Source organism: Theropithecus gelada, chromosome 4 (assembly GCF_003255815.1).
Source record: "Theropithecus gelada isolate Dixy chromosome 4, Tgel_1.0, whole genome shotgun sequence".
In the NCBI taxonomy this organism is placed as follows: Eukaryota; Metazoa; Chordata; class Mammalia; order Primates; family Cercopithecidae; genus Theropithecus; species Theropithecus gelada.
Genome location: NC_037671.1, coordinates 130,820,386 through 130,846,080, shown reverse-complemented (window position 1 = coordinate 130,846,080; position 25,695 = coordinate 130,820,386). Strand labels below are relative to the sequence as shown.

Below are 25,695 nucleotides of genomic sequence, written 5' to 3'. Positions count from 1 at the left end.
AAGGAAGGAAGGAAGGAAGGAAGGAAGGAAGGAAGGAAGGAAGGAAGGAAGGAAGGAAGGAAGGAAGGAAGGAAAGAAGGAAGGAGAAAAAGAAAGAAAGGAAGGGAGGGAGGGAGGGAGGGAAGGAAGGGAGAGGAGAGGAGAGGAGAGGAGAGGAGAGGAGAGGAGAGGAGAGGAGAGGAGAGGAGAGGAGAGGAGGAAGAGAAGAGAGAAAGAAAGAAAAGTCATGAGCTTTTGTTGATTGCTTCCTCAGCTGAAATGGGGGCTGCAGGGCTGTTGGGGGAGAAACAATAAGAAAGTGCATCAAGCACCGAGCACATGCTAAGCACTCCATCATGGCAGCTCCTGATAATAATATGGAATAGAGTTGTATCTAACATGACTCTTTCTTGCAAGTGACAGAAAATCCAACTTAAGTTGGATTAAGCAAAAAAGGGAAATTCTTAGTGAACTGAAAATTCTGCAGGCTCACATCATGGCTCCAGGCCCTGTCCAGCCATGGAGTAGGCATTATTCTTGGGCACAAAGGTGATATTCTCGTGGCTGCAGATGCTGTGGTGGCTCTGGCTCTGCCAGGAAAGAAATAAGGAAAGCCACTCTCCCCATTACACAAACAATAGTTTTCTAGCTCTGAGAGGTCGAACTTGTGTCACCAGCCAGGCCCTAAACCCATCACTGATTAACTCCAACTTACATCAGCTGTTCCATGCTGGAGGTGGACACAGGACCACACTCATACCAAGATGGGAGCAAAGGGTAGTTCCCTCAACAGGATTATAGGATAGAGTGTGATAGGCTGCTGGGCAGCCAAAAAGCAAACAGATCCTCTACAATGCCTCAACTGATGAAAGCACGAAACTAAAACCATAAAGATCTGTATGTGAGTTCTGGCTCTCCCATCTTCCTTGTGAGATTGAGCAGTTAGTTAATCTCTTTTAGCTTCAGTTTTCTCACCTGTACCAACATATAAGGTCATTGTGAGGATTAAGATTATGCCTTATCATCATCACCATCATCACCATCCATATTGCAACCACAACTACCATCATCATGCCCTCAAACATCATCACCACCACCACCACCATCACAATTATCATTACCACCACCATCACCATTGTCACCCTCAACATCATCACCATCATCACTATCATCACCACCACCATCATCACTACCACTACCATCACTGTCATCATTCCACCACCATCACCATTAACATTACCATCACCATCACCACCACCACCACCACCATCATTACTGCCATCAGCATCACCATCACCATCATTACCACCATCACCATCATTATTATCAACCATCATCACCACCATTCCACCACCATCACCACCATCATCACCACCACTGCCACCTCTATGATCATCACCACCCACCACCATCACCATCACCATCATTTCACCACCAGCACAATTATCATTACCACCACCATGACTACCACCCTCATCACAACCCTCATCATCACCACCATTCCACCACCACCACCACCACCATCACTATCATTATCAACAGACATCACATAACCAGTTTGCAGCTGGGTGTTGAGTGCAGAGTCCACTCACTGTTTCTTCAGTCCCACCACCAACCACCAGGATGAGTCACAAAACGTAACTCAGGCCTGTTCATCAATTTTCTCCATGTCAATAATGACAATGAATCAGTGGGTGTTCTCAGCTTCTCAGAGGGAGGTTAAAGTTCTCCTGCTCTTCCCTTCACGTTTCCAGATGTTCCCTGACTTGGATGTTCCAAACGCAGAGTTTGGAGGTGTTGAGGCCAAGGGGTTTTTCCAGGTCAGCCGTCATCTGCAATCACTGAGCTGATCCTGATGCTGGACTTTCCCTGTTGCCCTCTCCCCAAGGCCCCATCAGGGAGGGCTTTAATCCTCAGGTCACCTGTGGCCTTCCGGCCCTCAGAGGTGCCATCTCTACATCTACCACTCTACCACTGGAAGGCAGCACAACCACAGACTGCATCAATTTCCCTGCAACTCATGGTGGGGTTTCCCCCTTATCAGGGTGTTTGCCTTACTCAGAGAGCAGATCCCAGAGCAGTGACACCTAACTTAATTTTTAGCAAAATATTTTGAGAAGGGTGCTCCCTCACACATCTACACAGTCCAAGTGATGCACCCACTGCCCAGGGCTTGGTAGTCAAGAGGAGCTTCCTCCCTGCAGCTCTGCCCAGATAGGGCTGAGCTGGGCTCTGGAGCGAGGCGCTGGGACGAGCCTCTACCATGCAGCTCATGTAAACTCCAGAATCAGTGTCAGTTTTCTGAACCCGAGACAATGATCTAAACACAGTCAAAGGCTTCGGGGAAAGAAAGAGAGAGTGCCTCGGTTCTTGCCTGTGTCATGCTCGCAAAGCAAAGAGTTTTGCAAAATTTCAATGAAACGTGGGCTTGCAAAATTGGAAAACTGGATTATTTGTGAGAACACTGAGACATCCCTGGGCATGTCTATCTGGAAAAACGACATTTTCTCTGGCAATTTTGCAGACATTCTATTTCAATTTGGCAAAGAAAATAAAGCAGTTTTTCACAAAGGCAGAAATACAACTAGAATGTTCACTCTCCCTAATTGTTAAAGAAGTGTAAATTGGAAAATGAATTGGGACAATTTCAACCTATTAGCTAATATTTTAAAAATTGAACACTCATACAAGTGAGGTGAAGTGACTGCTTTCCAGTGACACGGTACACCGTCATACCCTTTTACAAATAATTTGGCAACGTCATTGGGAGACAGAAATACGTCTATGTAATTTATGGGAACTTAGGCTCAGAAAATATTAAGGAATAAGAATGAACTTTATGAACAAACATGTGGAAGGTTGGAAGCAAGAGTGGGGCCTTGGGGAGGAAGCATTAGGGCAGTGACTCCACAGACCCAGACTCAAGCTGAACTACACAACCTCCTTATGCCTCAGTTTCCTCAACTGTAGAACAGGAATGATAAAAGTGTCTGTTTCACAGGACTGTTGCGAGGATTAAGTGAGATACAACATATTATAAGCTTGTGCCTGGAAAGGTTAATTCTTGGTAAATGATGACTATTCTTTTTATTACAATAAAATATACAAAACATAAGGTTTACTATTTTAACCCTTTTGGAAGGTACCATTGAGTGGCATTTAGTACATTCACAATGGTGTGCAACCATCATCATATTCCCAGAACATTTTCCTCATCCCCAAAGGAAACCTCATGCTCATTAAGCAGTAGCTCCCCATTAACATATTAGTTATGAAGATTGTAGAATTATACGAAACTCATGATACAACGTTGAGTGAAAAAATCAATATGTAAAATTTTGTGTTATGATGTAATTAGTAAAACAGGCATATTAAAAGGTCTGAAAAAAAGAATATATAAAATAGCAATTGCATTTTTTGGACTCTACATTTTAAACATTATTGTTTATAGTTGTAAAAGCAAAAAGTAGAGAAACAACAATCAACTCCAAACCACCACGACAAAGCCCAGATTGTTAAATCCAGGTCTCAGGAACAGAGAATCATATGTGATGTTTACACTCTGCAGGGTCAGAGACCTCAGCGCCATTGGTTGCTGCCTTGTGCTCTGCAGCCTCACAAACAGACAGGAGGTCCAGCGCTGCTGCTGTGTTCTTCTGGAATTTCCTCCTGAACATGTTTTGGGTGCAGTAACCATTTCTTTCATCTTTTTAAAAACAGGTACCTATGGGGCTGGCCTTCTCAAGGAAGCCCAGCTCCCCGTGATTGAGAATAAAGTGTGCAATCGCTATGAGTTTCTGAATGGAAGAGTCAAATCCACCGAGCTCTGTGCTGGGCATTTGGCCGGAGGCACTGACAGTTGCCAGGTAAGAAAAGATCAAGAGACCAAAGTTAGTCTTGTGCTCTCCCGTCTCGGTCTCAGCCCCTTAGACTTCATTCCCCAGGTGGCAAATTCAAGGATTTTCCACCGAAGACTCCTAAATGTTGCTCAGAAACTCCCTAGATCTGTCCCTGAATGCGTATTCAGATCATCTAAGGGGATGTCTTGGGGCTTGAGTTCCAGATCTGTAGCAAGGGAGTTTTAAGTGCCATAACTACCTCAGGCCACTCACCCTCCTGGGGTGTGCTGGTGGCCAGGGACTAAAGTGGTGACTTTTCTGGTAGGGAAGGAGGTAGAGGGTACAGGACAGAGACCAACTGCACACACTTTACAGTGATGCCCAGGCTAGGCCAGTCTAAAGGAAACACCAACATAGGAAGGGATGTGTGCAGGATTCACAAGGGGTTTCTTACCCCCAGGAGAAACTAAGTGGTGTGGTTTTGCTGAACAGATTTTGCTAAGTACTTAAGCAGTGCAGATGCTCGAGTAATATGCTCATAGTCCTTTTCTGATTTCAATTACTGGGAAAATGTACATATGGATAATAGAAGGATGGCATCCCATAATAAAAGACTGGCAGCCTAACCCTCACATGGATTTTTCTCCCTCTGTATAGGGTGACAGTGGAGGGCCTCTGGTTTGCTTCGAGAAGGACAAATACATTTTACAAGGAGTTACTTCTTGGGGTCTTGGCTGTGCGCGTCCCAATAAGCCAGGTGTCTACGTTCGTGTTTCAAGGTTTGTCACTTGGATCGAGGGAGTGATGAGAAATAATTAATTGGACGGGATTACAGAGTGAAGCATTGACTCACCTAGAGGCTGGAACATGGGTAGGGATTTAGCACGCTGGAAATAACTGACAGTAAACAAACGAGGACATTGTCCCCAGCTACCAGGGAAGCCAAACCTCAGCATTTTTTGTATTACTTTCTGACTGCTGGATTCTGTAATAAGGTGACATAGCTATGACATTTGTTAAAAATAAACTCTGTACTTAACTTTGATTTGAGTTAATTTTGGTTTTGGTCTTCAACATTTTCATGCACTTTGTTCATCCCACCAATTTTAAATGGGCAGACGGGGGGATATAGCTGCTTTTGATAAGGAACAGCTGCACAAAGGACTGGGCAGGCTACAAGGTCACAGAGGGGAGAGCCAAGAAGTCCTAAGAAGTTGTCCATGCGTTTACCTCATCAGCTAATGAGGGCTTGACACATATTTTTACTGTCTTTATTTCTAACACTGAGATGAATGTTTTCAAAGCTGCAACATGTATGGGCAGTCATGCGAACTGGTTCTGTTATTGGGAATGAAATCTGTCACTGACTGCTTGACTTGAGCCCAGCCCAGGGGACATGGAGCAGAGTGCTGTACACCATGGAGTGAATCGGGCCATGGACGTGTAACACAAGACCAGCTGAGAGTCTGAATGCTATTCTGGGGCACATGTGAGTCTAGGACTGGTGCCAAGAGCACATAAATGAACAACAAGCAAATATTGAAGGTAGACTACTTACTTCCCATTGTTAATTGCCTGCCCGGTTTTGAAACAGTCTGTAGTACACACGGTCACAGGAGAATGACCTGTGGGAGAGACACATGTTTAGAAGGAAGAGAAGGGACAAATGCACATTTTTTACCATTTAAAATGTTGTTACCAAACAAAAATATCCACTCAAAATACAATTTAACAATGCAACAGTCATCTTATACCAGAGAAATGCAGAGAAAAGCAAAACTGCAAGTGACTGTGAATAAAGGGTGAAAGTCTCAAATCCTCAAAGAGCTGTGTTTATTTCCTTGACAAATAGATTATTTGTATTCAATTCCGATGTGCTTTAAGGATGAAGATGCTCATTTTACAATTAGCACACACTTCGTGTATATTGTCGCCTGTTCTCCTTACAGAAATGTTGTTCCCCATTGTGAAGGATTCCCTTTGGTACCAGTTTTGCCTGTCCACATAAAGTATTTCATTTTAAAATCTCAGCATAAAATACAGATTGCATCTGAAAACATATTGAATATAACATACAAGCAGAACACACAAGTTCCACATTTCAAAAGCCTCGATAACAAAAAAGAAAGATCAAATCCCTTATTCGTCTCTGTAAAGTCATTTATAAAGCTCCTGCTGATCCTGTGAAGCATGGATATAATTGACCTTTCTTTTAAATTAAAACGTAAGCTCCTCCCCAAGACAACTCAAAGTGTCAAGATTGAGTGGGAACTGTTCATGTTTTTAACTCTTGGCCACAGGCACCCACGGAACTGAACTTAACAAATATATGAAAAATATCTCTTCACTTTTAAAATCCTAAGACCCAGAAATCATAATCCATGGGATTTGTTGAGTAAAGAAGAGATTCTGTGGCTCTAGGTGACCACTAAAGGAGAGCCAAAAATGTCCTGAATAATCTCAGGACCACAGCATTATTTTATGAATAACAGAACCAAGACCTCAGATTGTACAGCAGATTGGCCCTTATTGCTAGAATGGGGCCTAAACCATGCCTGGAACCCCAGATGCTACAGAGAAGGTAGAGGGGAGAGACTCCTGACCTGTTCATGCTGCAAAGGCATGCAGAAACCAAGGTGAGCAAAGGACACGAACGCTCACATTCTGTGGCCCAGGAACCTGTGATTCAGTCTCCTCATTAACAGGATTCCCAAATTTTCATCCTCCCTGCAATTTTTCGAATGTTCACTTATGGGCTTAGTCCCTTGACTGATAAGATTTGATGAACATTTCTGCACAAATTTCCGAAATCCTTGGTTTTCAAATCCTGCATTCTTGATGGAGCTGTTATGAGAATCAGGTGAGGGACTTCTCTCGTCTCTCTTTAGCCTAATGAGTCAGAGACCACTGCTCCAGTGCAAGGAAACAGAGCCGTGCACCTGAGAGGCTCTTTTTTAAGCCAGCTACATATTATGTGTTCCCAGAAACTTCAACAGTACCACAAATAGTCCTAACTCATCCAACATTACATAAAAATACTCTGGATAGATTGAAGTCTTTATACAATATTACAACAGCATAGCATAATGTAGCTGAAACGCACACATGCATCTCTGCAAGGACAGCTTTGCAAGGAGGATCAGCTCCTGGATAGCTCCTTCCACCTTTGGCAGGGGCCTCAAAGGTGAGAGCTGGAAACTGGGGTTTTTTTATTCCTGCCACACTTAAAAGAATGTGGACTGAAAAAACAAAGGAGAAAGTCCTTATGAAAGATTATGCAAATAGTTAGAGGAAGATCTTCTGTTATTATTTAATAGCATAGCTGGTTTTGATCAAATACACATACCTAACTTCTGATGAAAACCCAACTCAAAGGTAACAGAAATCACTTCAGCCTCCTTTTTTGACTTGCTTTCAGACCCTAAACAGAAGTTAGTTAGCATTACAGCATTTAAGCTCTTCATGAATTTCTCTACTGAATTAACATATGTTTGGAAATGAGCTGCTGATATGAACAAAACCCAGCAGAAATGATAGAATAATCCAATGCAGTTTTAGAAGGGAATACACTAACAGGTTTCAGTAATTTAGCATGAAGTTGTTTTTTTAGAGTAAATAATCATGGATCACAATCAACGTGCTTAATTTGTAGTACTGTAAACCATACTCCTAGATTTTTTTCAAGTGTGGGGACTAGGTATAATTAATCTATCCAACTTTTCATTATGAAAATTCATAAACAGAAAAAAAATGAGAATTTGTGTAATTTAAATTTTTGTTGGTATAATTCCCCATGTTTATATATTAGTTGGATATCAGTTTTCCTTGCTCCCCTTTGGGACAATCCTGCACCACCCCACCACACTTCACCAGCCACAGACAATCTCTCCCAGTTGTTTAACTTTAATGCGGCTGATGTGGTAGAAGAGTCCTGGTCTCAAAGGACTCCCTCTTCCTCCATTTCTTCCTGATCAGTTTGCAGATCTCACCCCTGATTGAATCAAGAATGAATGCACCATTCTCAGTGTGTACACAGGCAGCAGTCAGTGGAGTACAATCAAAGGGAAGAAAGATTTTCCTCAGGATTTTTGAAATATTAAAAAACATTAGAGTTCCGTATCCTTAATTTCCAATTCATTATCAAGATTGCCTTTTATTTTTTAAGTTAGCTGTTAAATCATTTTTAAAGATTACACAGAAAACACAAGACTATGTGTCATAATTTAAAAAAAAAAATCAAACAGTACGGAAGTCTCTGACAGGAAAGAGATGGCCCTCCATTCCCTACCCATCTCCCCAGCTCATTTGTGTCCCCAGAGGACATATACTATATCTTTTAGTATACATTCTCATATTCATATTCTCTATCTTTTTTCATGAAAAATTTAAAACAGAAACTTAGAAAGAATTTCAGTAATGTTAATTTTTGTTGATATAACTCTTCATGTTTATATATTGGCTGGATATTAGCTTTCCTTGTACACTATTTAAACACCTGCCTCCAAAACTCAGTCTCTCTTTCTTTTCTCTGCCTACTTATCTCTATTACCTATCCATCATCTATTATCTATTTATCTATTCATCAATCCATCTATCCATTATCTTTCATCTCCATCTATCTATCTATCATCTATCATCCATCTACTTATTATCTGCCTAGCTACCATCTGTGTGTCATCTGTCTTCCTATCCAGCTACAGAAAGAAACTGCCTTTGGTTTTAGTTTTTTATAAATACTATAACACATACTTCAGTGACGTTTCACTTTGTAATCAGTCTTGAAAATCTGCCTATGCCATTCCATCTACACAGACCTGACTTCTCACTCTGTAGAGTAAGCCACACTGTTAATTCCCTGCTGCTGCACGTCCCAGCGATTTCCACTTTCCCACATCAACAGCTCCTGCCTTTAGATCACTTCTGAGTCTTAGCACCTTACATGGAAATGCTTCTCTCTTCACAACCATGTTTAAAAAATAATGCATATTCTTATCTAGATTGGGTGGGTTTTTTTTTACATTAATGTTTTATGTTTACTTTGAATTTTTTGCTTACAATATAAGATGAGGATTTATTGTTATTTTTTCCCTAGGCATATTCAATTTTCTCAACATCTTCCTTTCTCCACTGGTTTGAAATGCTGCTTTTCTTTGGGGTGCATTGAATTTTGGACAATGCCTACCAAGTTTTTCTACATCATCCACTGTTTCTGGCAAGGCAATACCCTTGGTTTCAGGCAAAAGCATCACAAGGCCACCACAGATGGATGCCAGGATACCTATGGACTAGGGAAAGGTGTTACTGCCCCCAGGAAGACACAGCTGGGCCTTCCCCCACAGGCCTCCTCACTGTGAAGCCACTGTGTTACTCACTGGAGTAGCTCTCAACCACAGCAACCTCTGCATCCCACATCACTGCCTTGGCTCTCCTTTGTCATGATTTCAAATGTTCTCTCCTTTCCTCAAACCCTGAGTTATGGCCCCTGCACACCTGGCAGCCATGGGTTCACTCACACATCTCACAGTGATTGACTGAGTGCCTTCTCGGGGTCTAACACCCAAGGCCTCCCATCCTACATCATAGGGAAACAGAAGCGCTGGAGGGGAGTCCCCTCTGCACCCAGTTACTGACACTCTCACCTGTTCCTCTCCCTCCCATTCCTCCTGTCATCTTACACTGGAAGAACTGTCTTGGTGTCTACCCCAGGGCCAGCACTCACTTAGACTTGCCTTTTTGGGTGCCTCACTGTAGTGATTAACCCTTTCTCCAGTATCTTTAACCTATTGGGAGAAGCTTTCAAACATATTCAGATCTTTCTTGTTTGACCAGCCTTATCTCATTCTCACCTCATCCTTCCATTACCATCCTTTCTTTTACTGTTCTCTAGAGCCAAAGTTCTTGAAAGCCACCCTCTCCTATTTTCTCCACTTATTTGTATCCAAGTGGTGTGCTAGTAAATGTCTAACAACTGGCTTTGGGCAATCAAGCCCTGACTGGCAGCATCTGCCAATGTGCACTGTGTAAACGCTCCCACTGTGGGCCCTTCAGTCTACGGACACAACATCCCTGACTGTGCCACTGGGAAGAGATGCAGGAGCCCCATCAATGGGGCTTCCACCATAAAGATGTAGCAGACACAATCTCAGGAGCACAGGTAATACTGAAGATGTAGTAGATGAATTGGAAACTGATGACTGTTGAGACTAAAATCAGTTCCTACTTTAAATGCATAGACATTAATATAAGACAACAAGAAATATGAAAAAACAAGGAGGTAAAATAAAACACCACCAAAGGACACAATAATCTCCCAGTAGCTGGCCCCATAGAAATAAAGATATATTAACAACCTGACAAAGATTTCAAAATAATTATTTGAAGAAAGCTTGGTAAACTTCAAGAAAATACAGAGAATTCAATAAAATCAGAAAAACAATAAAAGATCAAAATCAGAAATGTAATGGAGAGATTAAAACTGTTTAAAAAGTAAAACAGAATTTCTGAAACTGGAAAAATAATAAAGTGAAAAATGCAATAGACAGCATCAAAAGCAGAATTCATCATGTAGAATAAATAATCTGTGAACTTGAAGACAGGTTATTTGTGAATACAGAATTGAGGGACAAAAAATAGTGGAAAAAAAAGCTTACAGGACTTATGAGGCAGCATGAAAAGAGCAAATATTTTAGTTATAAGAGTTCACAAAGGAGAAAAAGGGGGTAGAAAGCTTATTTTAAAATAACAGAAAACTTTCTAAGTCTAGGGAAAGATACCAACATCCAGGTCCAAGATGGTCAAAAGTCTCTAACTAAATTCAGTTCAAACATAACTACATCAAGACAAAGTTAGACTGTCAAAAATCAAAGACAAAGAGAAAATCATAAAAGCAGAGAGAAGAAGCAAATCACATATAACAGAGTTCCAGTAAGGCTAGCAGCAAAGTTCTCAACAGGTTCCATACAGGCCAGGAAAGAGTAGGTTAATATATTATAAGTGCTGAAGAAAAAAACTACACACCAAGGATACTGCATTCACCAAAGCTGTGCTTCAGAAATGGAGAGATCAAGTTTTTACTAAACAAACAAAAGCTGAGGAAGTTCATTAACCCCAGACCTGTCTTACAAGAAATGCTAAAGGGAGTCTGCAAGATAAAAAAAAAGATGCTAATTAGTAACAAAAAAAGAAACCATAAAACTCACTGGCTAAAGTAAGTACACAGTCAAATTCATAATATTCAAACACTTTAATGGTGGCCACATATATCTGTAATATGAAAGTATGAATCTCTTATATCTTTAGCATGAAGGTTAAAAGACAAAACTATTTAAAATAATAGCTACAATAATTTGTTAAGGGATATATGCTATAAAAAGATATACATTGTGACATAAAAAAATTTTAAATGCAGGGAGATGTGGAGTAAAAGTGCAGAACTTTTATGCAATCAAAGTTAAGCTGTTATCAGCATAAAATAGCCTGATATAACTATAAGACTTTTTTGTAAGCATCATGGTAACCACAAAGCAAAAGCATAAGGTAGATATACAAAAGATAAAAAGGAATCAAAGCATCCCACTAGAGAAAATCACTTAATCACATAGAAAGATAGTAAGAGAGGAAGAAAGGAACAAAGAGTCTACAAAACAACCAGAAAGCAATTAACAAAATGGTAATGGCAGACTCTTACCTATCAATAATTATCTTGAATGAAAATGGATTAAATTCTCCAATAAAAAGATATACAGTGGTTGAATAATTTAAAAATAAGATCCAACTACATACTGTGTACAGGACACTCACTTCACCTATAAGGACACAAATAATGTCCTTAAAGTAATGGGATGGAAAAAATATTCCAGCAAACGGAAACCAAAAGAGAGCAGGTATAGTTATACAGATTGAGTACCCCTAATCCAAAAGTCTGAAATCTGAAATACTCCAAAATTAATAAAATTTTAAGTGCCGACATGATGTTCAAAGGAATTGCTCATTGGAGCATTTTGGATTTTGGTGTTTAGGGATGCTAAAACAGTGAATATATAATGTGTATTAGTCCATTCTCAGACTACTATAAAGAATACTACCTGAGACTGGATAACTATGAAGAGGTTTAATTGACTCAGTTCCACAGGCTTAACAGGAAGCATGACTAGGAGGCCTCAGGAAATGTAACCATGCCAGAAGGTTAAGGGGAAGCAGGCACCTTCCATCAGATTTCATGAGAACTCACTCACTTTCATGAGAACAGCAGGAAGGAAACTGCTCCCATGATCCAATCACCTCCCACTGGGTCCCTCCCTTGACATGTTGCTATTATGGGGATTACAATTTAAGATGAGATTTGGGTGGGGACACAGCCAAACCATATCATAATGCAAATATTCCAAAATAAAAAAAAATTTCAAAATTCTAAAAAACTAAATCATATTGTACTTCAAATATTCCAAAAAAATTCAAAATTGAAAACATTTCTGGTCTTAGGAATTTTGGATAAGGGAAACTCAATCTACATGAGGTAAAACAGACTGTAAGTCAAAAACTGTAAAAAGAGACAAAGAAGATCATAATATAATGATAAAGAGATCAATTTGTTATAACAATTATAAATACTTATTAATATATATACCCAAACTTCTAATACATACATATAACAGCTAAAAAAATTAATAGATCTCAAAGGAGAGCTAGACTGTAATACAATCATAGTAGCAGACTTCAATAGCTCCACTTAGCTCCATAGTAGCAGACTTCAACAGCTTCAGACAGAGAATCATTATGGAAACATGAGACTTAAACTACACTTTAGGCCAAATGAACCTAATAGAAATATACAGAACATTCTATCCAATGGCAGTAGAATACATTATGTTCAAGTGCACATAGAACATTCTCCACAACAGATCATATGTTAGATCACAAAACAAGTAAACAAATTTAAGAAGATTAGAATCATACCACATATTCCTTTCAGATTATAATTGTATGAAACTAGAAATCAATGACAAGAGAATATTAGAAAATCCACAAATACATAGAAATTAATCAACATGCTCCTGAACAATCAATGAGTCAAAGAAGATATTAAAAGATAAATTTTTAAAAACTCAAAACTAATGAAAATGGGCACACTAACATAACAATAACTTACAGTATGCAGCAAAAGTGGTTCTAAGAAGGAAACTTTTAGCAATAAATACTTACATCAATAAAGAAGAAAGATATCAAATAAGCAACCTCAAAGGTATTTATACCTCAAAAAAACAGACAAAGAAGAAAAGAAAAACTAATCCAACAGTTAGTAGAAGGAAAGAAATAATAAAGATCACAGCAGAAATAGTGAAGTAGAGACTAGAAAAATGATAGAAAAAAGAAATAAAACTAATATTGGTTTTTAAAAAGATAAAAAATGACCAACTTTTAACTAGATTAAGAAAACCAAAGAAAACTCAAATAAAATCAGAAAGAAGAGACATTACAATAGATATTACAGATGTACAATCATAAGAGACTACTGTGAACAATTATATGTCAACAAATTAGATAACTTAGAAGAAATTAATGAATTCCTAGAAGTGAAAAACCTACCAAGACTGACTCAGAAAGAAATAGAAAATCTGAACAGAGCAATAATAAGTATAAGATTGAATCAGTAATAACAAGTCTTCCATCAACAAAAAGCCCAGGACCTAATCATACCTGAATCACTGCTGAATCACACCAAACATTAAAAGGACTAACACCAATCCTCCTCAAACTCTTCCAAAAAGTTAAAGAAAAGGAAATGCTTTCAAGTTCATTTTATGAGGACAGCATTATGCTGATATGAAACACAAAAAAGATTACTGTAAGGAAAGAAAATTACAGGCAATACCCCTGATGAACATATGTGCAAAACTCTTCAACAAAATACTAGGAAATGGAATCCAACAGAACATTAAAAGGATGATTCACCATGATCAAGTGGGAATTGTCCCAGGAATGCAAGGATAGTTCAACATACACAAATAAATAAATGAAAGGATAAATGGATGATAAAAATGTGTGTATACATATGTGTGTGCGTCTGTGTGCTATATACACATTGTTATATGTATATATATATACACACACACACATATACACATTGTGTATGTGTCTGTATATAAGACACAGCCTTAATATTTTCAGCCTTAATAAAGAAGGAAATCCTGCCTTTGCATCAACATGGATGAACCTGCAGGACATTATGATAAGTGAAATAAGCCGGACGCAGGAAGGAAAATACTGTGTAATTCTCACTTACATGTGGAATCTAAGAAAGTTGAACTCTTAGAAACGGAGTAGAATGGTGATTACCAGGGCTGGGGAAGGGGGAAATGGAGGGATATTGGTCAAAAAATATAAATGTGCAGTTTTGCAAGATAAATAGGTTCTAGAAATCTAATGTACAGAATAGTGACTACAGTTAACAATACTGTATTGCATACTTGAAATTTGCTAAAGGAGTTGATCCTAAGTGTTCTTACCATGTATACAAAAGTATGTGAGATGATGGCTATTTTAATTAGCTTGATTATGGTAATAATTGCACAATGTATATTTCTATTAAAACATCACATTGTATATCTTAAATATCTATAATTTTTGTCAAGTGTATCTCAATAAAACTGGAAAACATAATTGAAGAGTAATGAAAAAAATTAAAAGCTATTATGTGTCAAAGGACATTATCAGCAAAGTGAAAAACAACCTACTGATGAAGCAAACCTATTAACAAAGTCCTGGTATCCAGAATATATTAAAATCTCTAGGCTAGGCTCAGTGCCTGACATCTGTAATCCCAGCACTTTGGGAGCCCAAGGTGGGAGGATCACTTGAACCCAGGAGTTCAAGGCTGCAGTGAGCTATGATTGGGTCACTGCACTCCAGCCTGGGTGACAGGGTGAGACCACCATCACTTAACCCATTTCTTGTTTAGAAAAAAAAAGTGCAGCAGTGCAGCTCACTGCCAGCACAGTATTCTTTGAGCAAAGAAGAAGAGAAATGGGGGGGGGAAAAAAAAAACTCTTATAATTCAACAACAAAAAGAAAAACAAGAGTGTAAAGAGATATTTTTCCAAAAAAGATATACAAATAGCCAACAAGTGAAATGATGGTTAACATCATTAGTCATTAAGAAAATGCCAATAAAATCATAATGAAATAAGATTTCATATACATTAGGATGTCTATAATTTAAAAAATAGAGAATAACAAGTGGTGGTGAAGATGTAAAGAAATTAGAATCCTGTCCATTGTTGGTGGGAATGTAAAATGGTTCAGCCACAGTGGAAGACAATTTGGCAGTTCCTTAAAATGGTAAACATAGAATTACCATATGATCTAACACTTCTACTCTTAGGTATATAGACAAAAAAATTGAAAACAAGTACCCAGATACCTTGCATGAGAAGGTTCATAGCAGCACTATTACAAAAGCCACAAGTTGGAAACAACCCAAATGCCAATCAATAGATGAAGGGATAAAAAATTGTGGTTTATAGAGCCACAAAAGGGAATGAAGCACTGGTACATGCTGCATGGCTAAACCTCGAAAGCAAGGGCTGGGATGGGGGCATGGAAAGTAATAGCTTACCGGGTACCACATTGTATTTTGGGGCAATGAAAATGTTTTGGAACTGGATGGAGGTGGTGGTTGCCATGTACTACATAAAACTAATTGTTCACTTTAAGATGGCTAATTTTCTTATGAGAATTTCTCAATTATAAAATACCTTCCATGTATTCTTTCTAAGGATGACACTAGAGTTCATTGAGTATCAGATACAGAGATTTGCTCTGGAAAAATGAAGTAGTAATTTTTTTGAAAAAGGATGATGTGGGATTCAAGATATGGGGGATCAAATGTCAGAGAAGCAAGGGGATCTTCTGGATGACAGTCCATGGAGATCCCATGACAGCTGGACAGCAGGCCGACCGTGTACCCAGGACCAGCCAGAGCAGGGATGATGCCTCCCAAGAAGCTCTAAGAACATTGCTAGATGGCCTAATGGGTTTGTGGGCATATTGAAAAGGTTTATAAAACAGAGAATTTGGAGTAGAATTAGAAAAATGACATAAAAGCTTACAGAAAAGAAAATAATAAATTCTAGGGAGAAATATAAAAGTATACTACATGCCTCAGTTATAAATAGCATTTTCATAGTCATGAAGAAATATGAACACTGAATATTTACTTAACCAAAATTACAATATAATTATACAATTAGGTACATATAGCAAAAGGATATGTGTGTGTATATGTAGTATGTATGGTGTTTGTGGTGTGTGCGTGGTATGTGCACGGTGTGTGTGTATGATGTGTGTATGGTGTGAGGTGTGTGCAGTGTGTGTGGCATTTATTGTGTGTATGTACAGTGTGGTATGTAGGTGGTTATGTGGTGCATATGGTGTGTCTATGAGAGTGTGTTGTGAGTGTATAGTACGTGTGTGAGGTGTGTGGTGTACGTGGTGTATGTGTGCATAGTATCTATATGGGGTGTGTGGTGTGTAAGGTCCTTGTGGTGTGGTGTGTGTGAATCTGTGTTGTGTATAGTGTGTTGTATGGTATATGTGTATGCATCGTGTCTGTGGTGTTATGTGGTGTGTGTGTGCGTAGTATACATGGGATGTGTGTGCATGTGGGATGTGTGTGCATGTGGCATGTGTGTAGTATGTGGTATGATGCTGATGGTGCATTAAACGGAGTTAAATCCTAATATTCCCAGGTGGGAAGTCTATAGGTGTGTTAGTCCGTTCTCACATTGCTATAATATCTGAGACTGGCTAATTTATCAAGAAAATAGGTTTAATTGGCTCACAGTTCTGCAGGCTGTACAGGAAGCACAGGCTTCTACTTCTGGGGAGGCTCTGGGAACCTTCCAATCATGGCGGAAGACAAAGTGTGAGTAAGACGCAGATGGCGGCTAGGAGCAATGGCTCACGCCTGTAATCCCAGCACTTTGGGAGGCGGAGGTGCGCGGATCACGAGGTCAGGAGATTGAGATCATCCTGGCTAACACGGTGAAACCCTGTCTCTACTAAAAATACAAAAAAATTAGCGGGGCATTGTGGCGGGCACCTGTAGGGAGGCTGAGGCAGAACCCGGGAGGCCGAGCTTTCAGTGAGCCGAAATCGCACCGCTGCACTCCAGCCTGGGTGACAGAGGGAGACTCCCTCTAAAAAAAAAAAAGAGAGAGAGAAAAAAAAAGATTCAGATGGTGGGAGCAGGAGCAAGGTTGGAGGAGGCGCCACACACACTTAAACAACCAGATTTCCTGAGAACTCACTATCAAGAGAACAGCACGAGGGGATGGTGCCAAACCATTCATGAGTGACTGCCCTATAAGCCAATCACCTCCCATCAGACCCCGCCTCCACAGTAGGGATTACAAATTGACATGAGATTTGGGCGTGGACACAGATCCAATTCGTATCAATAGGTAATGATTAAAACCGAAAAAAGAAGTACCACGGTCAGAAAGTTATTTAAAGAGTTGAAGGTAAATGCCAATAGGATCAGTTTAAAGAGTCAGAAGTGTTTGCCTCAGAAGAGGACATTCAAGCTTTTTTATACAGCTTTTTGACTCTTTAAACTATGCACATACATAAAGTTGATTTTAGAAAACTAAAAATGTTAAAACGTTCCAAAACAGATTGGATGAGTACACACTTCATCATGATTGTGGCTGAGGGAGATTGGGTTAGAGAAGAGAGGATGAGACCAGGAAGTTCCAGGGACTGAGGAAAAGTTGAAATGACAAAATGTTCATAATTGTTAATGGCAGGTTGTGGGAAAGTTGGTAAGTTGCTTCAGTGTTTGTTCACTCTGTACTTTTTCATACATTTAACATTTCTTAAATTAGTATAATAATGAACTATGTAATCAGCTACAGAGTTGAGGGTGTGGAGCTCACCCAGGACAGCTGAGCTACCGGTGTAAAATGAACGGTATTTTAAAAAATGACTATTCGAGGAATTAACAGAACTAGGACACCCTAGTCAAGGGTTGATAAGGACGGACCCCAGGGCTCTGTCTCAGCTCTCCTGGCCACACTTGGAGGACATGGGCTTCTCCAAGGTCACACTTTCAGTAGGTATTGATGAAGGATATGGAGACACCTGAAGCTCTGGGCGCTGCATGATCTGAGAAGAGAAGCTCCGGGAACGTGGGAGCTGAGTTTCAGATACCTGAGGGCTGTCATCCAGCAGAGGGAGTAGGTGACGACTGGACTAGGGAGAGACCCTTATCAAGGCTACATTCATTGATGGCCTTCTTTGTGTGAGGTGCTGCTATGACATTAAATTTCCACTTACCTAAATCCAATTTTGTGCACTTGTTTTCTACTCTCGTAGGAAGGACAACAGCGACAACCTCAAACCAGTAATCTAGTCAAAAGAGCAATTCCCAAGGCACGACATGTAGGGAATGCAGATTCATCAGCACCCACAGAGACTACAGTGATTGCCGATAATGCCAACTTAATGCCTGGCCAGCAGCATGGATCGTGACCTCCACTTTTCTTTTGTGTTTACAGAACCACAAAAAAGTCCATTGTTTTCATTCTTGTTGCTTGTTTCACAGGTCTACATAATCTACTTTTTAAAGTCAAAAACGGACTTAGTACTGGACAATGAAAGTATAAACTCAGTATAGTGCATAGTATTTTTTTCATATACATATGAATATATATACGCTTTTACACATGTATGCATATGTATCATATGGGTCAAAACACTACATGGAATGGAATTTTTTAATTGAAATAATTTCTGGTTATTAAGCATATCAGCTACCTTTAAAGTATTCATTTTACTGTATTTATATTAATTATTGACGCTTGAACTTCAGAATAGTGGAGAATAAAAGTTAAACATCGCAAGAAGATTTCTCCTTTATTACTTCTTTAAATCAGAGAAAAGATATTTAAAGAGAAAATAGGAAGTATCTTCCCCACCCCACATAATTTATGAATTAAATTATCATACCATAAAGAGACACCAAATAAAATCTGTGGGTCTCAAAACATTAGAAGCACTGCTTCCGTGCAATCAGTTAAAGTACACACCCATATTGGTCATCCATTGAAACATATTATTTTCCTGAGTAAATTCTCCACAATTCTGAAAATCGGTGAAAAGATCATCTCATGTTACTTCTACACAAAACCAAGCAGCGCATGTGGCTCTCCACGTTTCAGGGGATACACATCCCTTTCCACCGGGGATCAATGTGCCCTACGGGAAGCAACTTCTTGCCTTTTAAACCAGATTCAGTAAACAAAAACTGTTTTGTATAGCTGACACAGGATCACATCGATTGCACGAAAAAGGTCAGTCTGTGGAAGGAAAGTTACAAACGCAAACAGGGCACGTTAAGGAGGCGTAACCAATCACATTGGATTTTCTGCTGTTGGAATTTTTTTCGGGTCAAAAATACAGGTACTAGGACTCCCTGAATCCAGCAGGTGTTAGAGGAAGGCAGAGGGCGGCCTCCTGCAAAACATCTACCTTTGCCAGTTTCTAATCCAGGGTCCAGAAGCTGCAGCATCCGTGCTCCCCGTGCTTGCCCTTGGAAGCAGAAATGCCCTCAACCCTCACTTCTCACAAGGCCTCCGACCCACCTACCTGGGGCTCAGTCCGGGAGCCAGCGGCTGGACGGAGCGGGGTTGCGCCCTGGAACACCGGGCAGGCGAGGAAGGAGAAAAGCCCAGCTGGCGGCTTAGAGGCGAGGGTCGTGCCTTTCCCAGCGGCCTCGCCCTGGCCATCCTGACCCTGAGGGAAGGGGTCAGCCCAACCGCGCCCCGTCCGCCTCTCCGCCTCCCGCCCCCGCACCGCGCCGCGCCCAAGTCCCCGCCCAGTGCCCGCGACTCCGTGGAGCGCAGGCGACCTTGGTCCAGTCCCGCGGGGCCCCTCGTGCGCTCCAGAAGCATCAGTGGTCTCCGGGAGGCCACGGGCCCGCTGCGGCTCCCACCCTGACGACCCTGGATTGCTCTCCCCATTCTCAGCCTCACCCCCCATACTCCTTCCATCCCATATTTTGCAGCCTCTAAGGACACGAACCATTTGCGGCTGAAGTCGCTTGGACTGAACCCCGCCGAAGATTTTGGCAGCTGCACACTCCCTCCCAGGGAGGTGAGGGCGCCCGGCGAAGTGTGGGGTCTGCCGCCCCCTGCCGGCCTGGCTGACGTTCGCTTCTGTTTCCACGGGGCCCAGCAATGTTCCAAGTGCAACGTTTGGAAGGTAAGGTGGAGAATAAATGCTGTTTACAAATTCCAGAAAAGAAAAAAAAAATGTTGCTCTTCTGTTTAGCAAAAGGTTTTCCCAGAGAAGCCAGAACTTCTGTGGGTTGTGTTTAAATCTTAAGTGCATCCGAGCTGTTGCCTGCAGGCGCTGGTATTACCCAGGGGAGTAGTTTCAGGACAGTGTCTCTGAACACTCCAGGCTCTTGGATGAAGCAACCTTTCCACATGAAGTATGTAACATCATGTACTAGGTCCTACGATTTACCCGTCATGCAAAAGGAGCAAGTCTGCAAAACAGGGCTTTTAAAGAGTCTTTTCAGAAGGAAAAAAAATGTTGGAATAGCTGATTCGTTGCCTATTTGTTGTTGACTTTACATCAAAACTGATCCCCTGAAAGGTATTTATAGGTATTAACGATAAATAATGAAAAGGATCAAAATAGGAATGTTTCATTCAGTTTAACCTGGCTCATGCAGTGCACTTCAGGCCCTAGACTCTGGTTTGAACTCTGCGATTTCTACCATTCCTTGGCTTTGTTTGCTTCAGACTGATCAGAGTTCTGATCAGAGTTCTGTGAATACAGTAGGTGCTCGATAAATGCTTATTCTGGGTACTGCTATTGATGCCTGTGGCAGTAACTGCAGACCAGCAGGCTCCCACAGCAATGAGGCATGGGGCTGGAGGGCCTGGCTCTGGCATCCAACCCTGCTCCATCTGCCACACTAGCCGTGTGACTTTGGGGAAGCTATGAACCTCTGCTGAACTCTCTATTAATAATGTGAGAGTGGTAGTAATAGCACCTCCCTTATAGGGTTGGAGTGAGGAGTAAATGAAATAACCTGTGTAAAGGACCTAGTGTGGTACCTTGTGTTGTGTAAACTACTCATGGGACAGGGGACTAGTATCCAGAATATACAAGGAACTCAAACATCTCCACAGCAAAAAAAATATATATATATATATATTAAAATATGGGCAAATGATCTGAATTATCAAAAGAAGACATTACAAATGTGCAACAAGTGTATGAAAATGTGCTCAACATCACTAATCCTCAGGGAAATACAAATCTAAACCACAATGAGCTATTGTCTCATCCCAATAGGATGACTATTGTCAGACAAAAAATAACACATGCTGGTGAGGATGCAGAAAAAAACGGGAAATTTTCTACACAGTTGGTGGGAATTTAAACTACTACTGTAATTCTGGAGAACAGTATGGAGGTTCCTCAAAAAACTACAAATATAAGTACCTTATGATCCAGCAATCTCACTACTGGGCATTTATCCAATGGAATGGAAATCATTGCATCAAAGAGTCATCTGCAGCCCCAGGTTTATTGCAGCACTAGCCACAATAGCCAAGATACGAATCAACCTAGTTGTGTGACTACACATGAATGGACAAAGAAAATAAGGTATATACATACAATGGAATACTATTCAGCCATAAAAATTAATGCAATCCTATCGTTTGCAGCAACATGGATGAAACTAGAGGACAGTGTGTTAAGTAAGCCAAGAACACAAAGGTAAACACTCACAAAGGTTCTCACTCATAATGTTCCCATAGGTGGCTATTAAGGTATGAGCAGGGCAGAAGAGGGCTTCCCCCACCACTGCCCCAAACACACACCAGGAGTGTTGCCAACCATCAGGTGATGGTCAGGATGGTTATTAACGGTCTCGCTAAGGTAATAATTGGTCACAGCTAGCACCAGTGAAAAGCAGTCTCCCAAGAGATAGAAAACACCTATCATCAGCAGCTTCCTGATAAGATCTCAGGAATTGGGCAAGTGGGGAGAAGGGACCTGAGACCTCGGAAGCATACCAACGTATAAAACCCCCAAGTCCAAAGGTCAAGGTGCACACTTGCCTTTCAAGTCACCCGCTTGGCCCTATTCCAAGTGGACTTTCCTTCCTTTCATTCCTGCTCTAAAGCTTTTTAATACACTTTCACTCCTGCTCTAAACACTTGCCTCAGTCTCTCCTTCTGCCCCATGCCCCTCAGTCAAATTCATGCTTCTGAGGAAGCAAGAATTGAGGTTGCTGTAGACCCGTATGGATTTGCCGCTGGTAACAATATGTGGCAGCTAAAAAAGTTTATCTCAAAGAAGTAAAAAGTAGAACAGAGGACAGTAGAGGCCTGGAAGGGTGGGGAAAGGGGGAATAGGGAGAGCTCGGTTAAAGGCTACGAAATTACAGCTGGATAGCAGTAATATGTTCTAGTGTTCTATACCACTGTAGGATAAATATGGCTAACTTTATATATTATGAAGTTTCAAGCAACTAGAAAGAGCATATTGAATGTTTCCAACACAAATGAGTGATACACTTTGAGATGATTGGTGGGTATGCTAACTACCCCTCTTCGATCTCTATACATTGTATGTATTGAAATATCTCTGTGTACTCCATGAACATGTGCAATTATTATTTGTCAATAATTTTTTTTATTTTGATCTCATAGAATTAGAGAGTAGAATGGTGGTTACCAGAGAATGAGGAGGGTAGTCGGGGAGAGGAGAATGGAGAGAGGTTTGTCAATGGGTACAAAGATCCAATTAGATAGAAAGAATAAGTTCTGCTGTTCTGTTACACACTAGGGTGACTATAGTTAATAATTATGTGTTGTATGTTTCAAGATAACTAGAAGAGAGGATTTGGAATCTTCTAAGAAGAAAGGATAAATGTTTAAAGTGAGGGGTATGCTAATCACCCTGATTTGATCCTTATACAATGTATCCATGCACTGAAACATCACACTGTACCCCATAAATATGTACAATTATATGTGCCAATCATAAATAGAACTTCTAAAAGGAGTTTAGTACAGTGCCTAGTGTGTAGCGATTAACCAATCAAGTATAGCCATTATTATTATTATTCCTTCCTCCCAGTAGTAAATTACAGTGCAGTGGTTAAAAATAATCACTTGAGACCCAGATATTTGCATTGGAACCTGGCTCTCCCAATTTCCACTGATGTAACTATGGGCAAGCGAGTTTCAATGCTCTGATCTATAAAATGGTAATGACAATAACAGAGAAAAATCTGGTGATTATATCATGGTATGGATAATTCGTAGTGCTGTTGGTGCCTGGCACAGATCCACAAACCTACAATAAGTTATAGCTAGTAGTAAAATAAAAATTCTAAGCAAGTGTATTTAGATTAACCACCAATACTTCATTGTCCCCTGTGGTAATAATGTCTTTATCTAATTTCACCTTTCCATTTATTTGCTTACTGGAAGATTGATTCCTAGAGGAAGGCTGAGTCCAGAGTGTCTGAACTCAGTGACAGCTTCCCACGTGAAGGTCAAGTGTTGTCTGCAGCCCCTGGTGGAATCCTGGTTGCCAACGTCCGTCCTTCCACTTAGAGCAGTTCTTGTGCAGTCTTTGATGCAAGGTAATTTTGGAAGAATTGCCTCAAGGGCATTCAATGGTGATGACTACTGATTGTGGTCTGGGTAGGTGGAAAGGATACTCGTAGGGACCAAATGCAGTGACCTTAGCTCCCATAGTTATTCATTATTAGAACTTAGTTTTCAAAGTAAGTCAAATGAAACTGAACAATGTTTGCAATAATCCATTACTGCTTGTGGGACAGGGAAGGGTTCTGGAAGGGACTGGGCTGGAGAACCCCGCAGGCTTGAGATAAGTTATGGGCTGGTGCTCCCTTGCCTATGGATTCTTTCAAAACAATGTCCCTGCAACTTACTGAATTAGATGTTAGCTGGGTGGATTCTTTCTTCTCTGGCCACTCTTAAGGGACTCACGTACTGTTGGATTCAGAAAAGGGCTTCTACAAATTCAGGGACCCACCTTCCCTTACTGAGCTCTAACACTAAGAACCAGAGGATCAATGCTTTTATGAAGGTCAAATGACCTTTGAAAAGGAGGAACCTCCTTTTCTCCACAAATGACATTCTTTTCTTTTCCAAGGGGCCTGGGGCTCCCCAAGCTTGTGGCACACCCTGCCTTCAGTGGCTCGTCATGGCCTTTGTGTTAAAATCCACAATATTTAGCAAGGCAGACTCCCCTCCCCCAGTCATCTGGCCCAGTCTAATTTCCTCTCTCACCCCTCCCCCAGTGCTCCTCACCGGCTCATTTAGGTCTAATCAGGTGTCTTAGTCAGTTTGGGCTGTCATCACAAAATACCATACTTGGGGTTTAGACACAGACATTTATTTCTCACAGGTCTGGAGGCTGGAAGTCCAAGATCAAGGTGTGGGCAGATGCAGTGTCTGGTGAAATCTCTCCCCAGGGCTTTTAGATGGCCTGACTCCTCGCTGCACCCTCACATGGCATCTCCTCTGCTTCTGTGAGGAGGGAAAGGGATGGGGTGTGTGTGTGTGTGTGTGTGTGTGTGTGTGTGTGTGTGTGTGTAGAGATGGCTTTCCTTATTGAGGCATGAATCCCATCATGGGAATTTCATCATGGCCTCTGATGCCTCATGAGGACACAGTAATAAGGGGTCACCAGATGCTGGCACCTTGACTGGGGACCTCACAGCCACCAGAACTGTGACACAGTCCATTTTTGTCCTCTATAGATTACCCAACCTGTGACATTTTGTTACAGCAACACAAACAGACTGAGACCTATGGAGAGGCTTCTCTTCCCACCCCTGTAGTGACTCCTTCTTTGCTAAATTCAGTGAGCATTTTTCAGTCCTCATCTTTGTGAAAGGACATTTTGCTGCAGTGGAGACTGAAGCTCAGATATTGCTGCTGATCAGAGTTGGCGTGTCTCCCCAATTGATTTACAGTTGGGGGTTGGATACTGTTTTAAACCTGGGAGGAGCCTCCTAACCATCTCCACATAACCACTGATGTGACTACACTAGAGACAGACTCTTTCCACTTAATTCTACCACTCTTGCTTTACTTCATGACGATGAAAATATAATAATGCACCATGAATTCATTTGGGGAAGGATTGATATTTTATTTTATTTTTTAAAATATTTATTTATTTAAGTTACGCCTACTGGAATGGGAAGGATTGATATTTTATTTTACTTTATTTTGTCTTTATTTATTTATTTGTTTGTTTTGAGACAGAGTCTTGCTCTATTGCCCAGGCTGGAGTGCAGTGGCACAGTCTTGGCTCACCACAACCTCCGCCTCCCGGGTTCAAGCAATTCTTGTGCCTCAGCCTCCTGAGTAACTGGGATGACAGGCGTACACCATCACGCGTGGCTAATTTTTGTACTTTTAGTAGAGACGGGGTTTTGACATGTTGGACAGCCTGGTCTCGAACTCCTGTACTCAAGTGATCCATCCGCCTCATCCTCCCAAATTCTAGGGATTACAGATGTGAGCCACTGCACCCAGCTGGAAGGATTGATATTTTATAACATAATTTATAATTACAGAAAACATGTGAGTCCACTAGAAATGAATAAATTTTGAAGATAATAAAATAGTTTCACTTATGGGGATGGACACGGTGGCTCACGCCTGTACTCCCAGCACTTTAGGAGGCTGAGGTAGGCGTATCACAAGGTCAGGAGATCAAGACCATCCTGGCTAACACGGTGAAATCCTGTTTCTACTAAAAACACACACACAAAAAAATTAGCCAGGCATGGTGGCGGGTGCCTGTC

The 25,695-nt window shown here is 40.8% G+C and overlaps 1 protein-coding gene across 2 annotated transcripts in view; it reads left to right on the top strand.

Moving 5' to 3' along the window:
* PLG (plasminogen) overlaps positions 1 to 5,634 on the top strand; it is a 50,972-nt gene extending 45,338 nt beyond the window's left edge. For both annotated transcript variants that reach the window (XM_025382618.1, XM_025382617.1), the window contains exons 18-19: positions 3,700 to 3,845; positions 4,476 to 5,634. In XM_025382618.1, coding sequence (XP_025238403.1) covers positions 3,700 to 3,845; positions 4,476 to 4,637 — 308 coding nt within the window. In that variant the 3' untranslated portion in view covers positions 4,638 to 5,634. The remainder of the gene's footprint in view (positions 1 to 3,699; positions 3,846 to 4,475) is intronic.
* Positions 5,635 to 25,695: the final 20,061 nt, after the last annotated feature.